The sequence below is a fragment of the Trichechus manatus genome, unplaced genomic scaffold, assembly GCF_000243295.1.
Source record: "Trichechus manatus latirostris isolate Lorelei unplaced genomic scaffold, TriManLat1.0 scaffold00090, whole genome shotgun sequence".
In the NCBI taxonomy this organism is placed as follows: Eukaryota; Metazoa; Chordata; class Mammalia; order Sirenia; family Trichechidae; genus Trichechus; species Trichechus manatus.
Genome location: NW_004444026.1, coordinates 6,121,864 through 6,125,916, shown reverse-complemented (window position 1 = coordinate 6,125,916; position 4,053 = coordinate 6,121,864). Strand labels below are relative to the sequence as shown.

At 38.4% G+C, this 4,053-nt stretch overlaps 1 protein-coding gene across 1 annotated transcript in view; it reads right to left on the bottom strand.

Annotated features, from left to right (window-relative positions):
• The window catches only part of ATP6V1B2 (ATPase H+ transporting V1 subunit B2), a 35,044-nt gene that overhangs the window by 26,375 nt on the left and 4,616 nt on the right, over positions 1-4,053 (bottom strand). Inside the window, exon 2 of the mRNA XM_023736701.1 lies at positions 205-260. Within this exon, the coding sequence (XP_023592469.1) occupies positions 205-260 (56 nt within the window). The remainder of the gene's footprint in view (positions 1-204; positions 261-4,053) is intronic.

The window sequence follows — 4,053 nt, the reverse complement described above, 5'->3', positions numbered from 1 at the left end:
TTTGCAGATGAGGGACTCAACACTATAAACAGAATTCACTGTACATCCAGTACTGGAATCTGGTATTCTGATTTCTGGTGTGAAATTTTTGTCTCCTGTATAGCACTGACATTGAGGTCAAGGAATGGCTTAACATAAATTTTAAAGGATTTACAGGATTTTTAACTTCATAAATGGTCAAACTATAACAGATAGTGGTATTACCTTAACATGATCTAAGATCACTAGTGGACCATTGACTCCTGATACTGTCTTGTATGCTGGAAAGAAATACAGAAGAGTCAGATGTAGCAAAATAGCACAACATCCTAAATTACCTCTCTGGTATTACCAAAAAACCTCTCTCTACTTTATCATAACTATTATCATATGGAACACTCTAATAGTTACAGTATGTTTCAATGTATTTATAAAACATGCCTATATATGTTTCATAATCCACCCTCATCCAACCAAAAAAAATTTGAACCCCTATTCCAGTCCAGTCATTGTGCTAAGCACTCAAGATACAGAAATAAATGAGGAACAGACCCTGCCTTCAAACAGTTACAGTCCTATGGTGGGGAAGGGTGGTGATGGGTAGTTACAACGTGATGAGATGAGCTGTGCAAAGGTTTTGTGTGAGCACAGGAGGAACAAAGCAGCTGTACTTACTTTCCCAGAGAGAAAAGGAAAAGCTTTATAGGAATGGCGCTTAGGGCTGAATCCTGGGATAAATCCACTGCTGTTGAGTCTATTCCGACTCATAGTGACCCTATAGGACAGGGCAGAACTGCCCCATAGGGTTTCCAAGGAGTGGCTGGTGGATTCAAAATGCTGACCTTTTGGTTAGCAGCGAACCTCTTAACCACTGCGTCACCAAGGCTCCAAATCTCGGGATAGGAATTAGGAAAGTAGATGAGGGACAGGAAGAGAATCCTTAACTTTAAGCAGAAGAGACAAAACTCACAAAGGAAATTTGACAACATATAGTCTTGTAAGGTAAATGCGAGGAGCCCTGGTGGCAGAGTGGTTAAGCGCTTGCCTGTTAACCAAATGGTTGGTGGTTTGAACCCCCAGTTGCTCCTTGGGAGAAAGATGTGGCAATCTGCTTCCATAAAGACTATAGCCTTGGAAACCCTACGGGGCAGTTCTACTCTGTCCTATAGGGTCGCTATGAGTCAGAATTAACTTGATGGCACACAACAAGGCAAATGTACTGGAAATACAAAATATAGTCTGTTAGGTAAAAAAGCCGTGTTAAAATGGTGTCATAAAAATTACGGGAAAGAGCTTTATGAAGAAGAGAATGGACAATGAAATGAAAGGCCAGGTCAAGTCAAATAAGTACCTCTTTTATAAAAAGTCAGATAATACTGTCAGTTCAGACACTGCAAATTATGCCCTAAAAATAAACTGTCAGTCTACTCTGTAAAGTACTACCAAAATCCCTCATTACAAAAAAGCAGCAGCCAATCTTCGACCTTATCACACCTACGTCAAGTCTAATGGTCATTAAGTGTAAAAAAGAATAACAAACAACTTCAGAATCAACTAAATTTGAAATTAGAATAGCTGAAATACATGAAATAAGAAGTGACTCCCCCATTTTCCCTCCCTCTCACCTGTCCCTAGTAATCATTAATAAACTTTGGTCTCTGTATACTTGCCTATCCAAGGCATTTCATATAAGTGGAATCATACATTATTTGTCCCTTTGTGGCTGACTTATTTCACTAAACTTGCTTGATATCTCATGAGGTCTTACAATAAGCTCAGGCAGAGATTCCTGACACAAACACAGACTCCCAAGAATGGTTCCAAGAAAAATCATTCTGTCCACTCAAGAGGCTTCCAAATTAAAAACACAATCCTTCAGCCTAAGGCCAAGAAGGAAGTGCCCTGGTACAAATGCTGGGATAGAGTAGGCAAGCACTATCAGAGCCCCTTTCATTCACACCAACTGGACATTTAAATCTAGACATCAAATATTTGCTCGAATACATCTGTAAGTGTCTCAACAGAGGCCTCCAAACTGACTTTTTTTTTATACCTTAGATAAAAGACAAGTCACAGCTTAAAGTTAAACTTCTTGAATGGGTGATAATCTAAAGGGATTAACCTTTCCTCTATTACCAGAAAAACCCGTTTGCTACATTTTCTGCCACTTTTATGAACACCCTTCCCTTTGTTTTAAAATAATCAAATACTCTTTTTAAAACATAATTTCAACTTACTAAAAAAATTTCTTCATTGTTCTCATTTTGAAAGAAAACATGTTTTTTAGTGACTTCCGAAAAATGCTATGTGGAATGAAAAGTGAGTTACATTAGAAACATTTTTTCTTAGAGCCTAGTTTTAAAAAATATAGAAACATAGGCCTTTTCAAAACCTTTACCTAAACAGCTAGGGTGGGGAGAGAATTGGGGGGGTGGGGGTGGGGGAGATCTACTAAAACCAAGCCAGCTGCCATCAAGTTGATTCTGACTCATAGTGACCCTATAGGACAGAGTAGAACTGCCCCACAGGGTTTCCAAGGAGCTGCTGGTGGATTTAAACTGCTGACTTTTTGGTTAGCAGCAGAGCTCTTAACCACTACACCACCAGGGCTCGAAGGGGAGATCTAGTTGAGATTTATAGGCAACTGTTTTAAATAAAATGTAACATCAATAAAATCCTTCAAATTGTTAAAATTCTCTTTACTTTATCAACAAAATCTGCATCTCCTTTGAACTTCTACCCTCTACCATAAGGGTGGCTCAGAATCTCATGTTTCAAATTCAACTTCCTTCAAGACTATTAAGTTTTGCCGGTCACGAGCAAAAGCATGACCGAGAAAAAGAAATGCTAGTCATGGCTTTTCCTGGAAACAGTAAATCAAGTTGACTTCAACTTAGAAGGCAAGATTCTACTTCATCTAAAGAATAGCCTTTTTTAAAATAAAAAAAAAAAAAGCCTAATATCCTACAAGTTAATTAATACCCCAAAACACATTTAATAAGTACTTGTCAAGAATTCTCATTTAATCTCCGTAACAGACCTATGAGGTAATAACTAACTATTCTTATCCCAAGTTTTAGGTGAGAAAAATGATTCTCAGAGACATTAAGTAACTCGCTGAAGGATCTGAATCCATACAGTCTGGTTCCAGAGTCACTTGTTCTTTTAACTCTATGGCTATATCGCAGCCCCAACTCTAAAACTGAAGTGATTGTTTTTTATGGTCTGGTACACTATTATACTTATTTGCAAGACTTATGTGGCTAATTTCGTTAAGTCTGCAATTTTAGTTATGAAAATAGGTCATTTTTACTATTCAGTGCACTGGGCGATATTTCCCTAGTGTCAGCATTTTGTCAATACTGCAAAACAATCCTTCTCCAATGGAGTGCAGTCACTGGGAGAGTTTAAGTAGAGAACAGAGTATCTGATGTCAATGCTTCAGCAGTTCTTCCACGCTGAAAAGCACGAAAAACAGGAGAAGACCACTTCATATACAAATCAAAGGTTAAGAAATTTCTTTGGCTTAAATTATATTGATATATTTATAAACTAAACCAATAAATAAGGAGTCCTGGTGGCACAGTGTTTAAGCACTTGGCTGCTAACCAAAAGGTCAGCAGTGCGACCCCACCAGCCCCTCTGGGGGAGAAAGATGTGGCAGTCTGGCTTCCGTAAAGATTATGAACTTGGAAACCCTATGGGTAGTGTACTTAGACCAAGACACAGTCGTTCGAACAGAACAAGGGGATACTGTGTGGTTTAAAGTCAGGAAAGCTGTGCATCAGGGTTGTATCCTTTCACCATACTTATTCAATCTGTATGCTGAGCAAAGAATCTTAGAAGCTGGACTGTATAAAGAAGAACATGGCATCAAGACCAGAGGAAGACTCATTAACAACTTGCATTATGCAGATGACACAACCTTGCTTGCTTAAAGTGAAGAGGACTTGAAGCACTTACTGATGAAGATCAAAGACCACATTCTTCAGTATGGATTACACCTCAACATAAAGAAAACAAAAATCCTCATAACTGCACCAATAAGCAACATCATGATAAACGGAGAAAAGA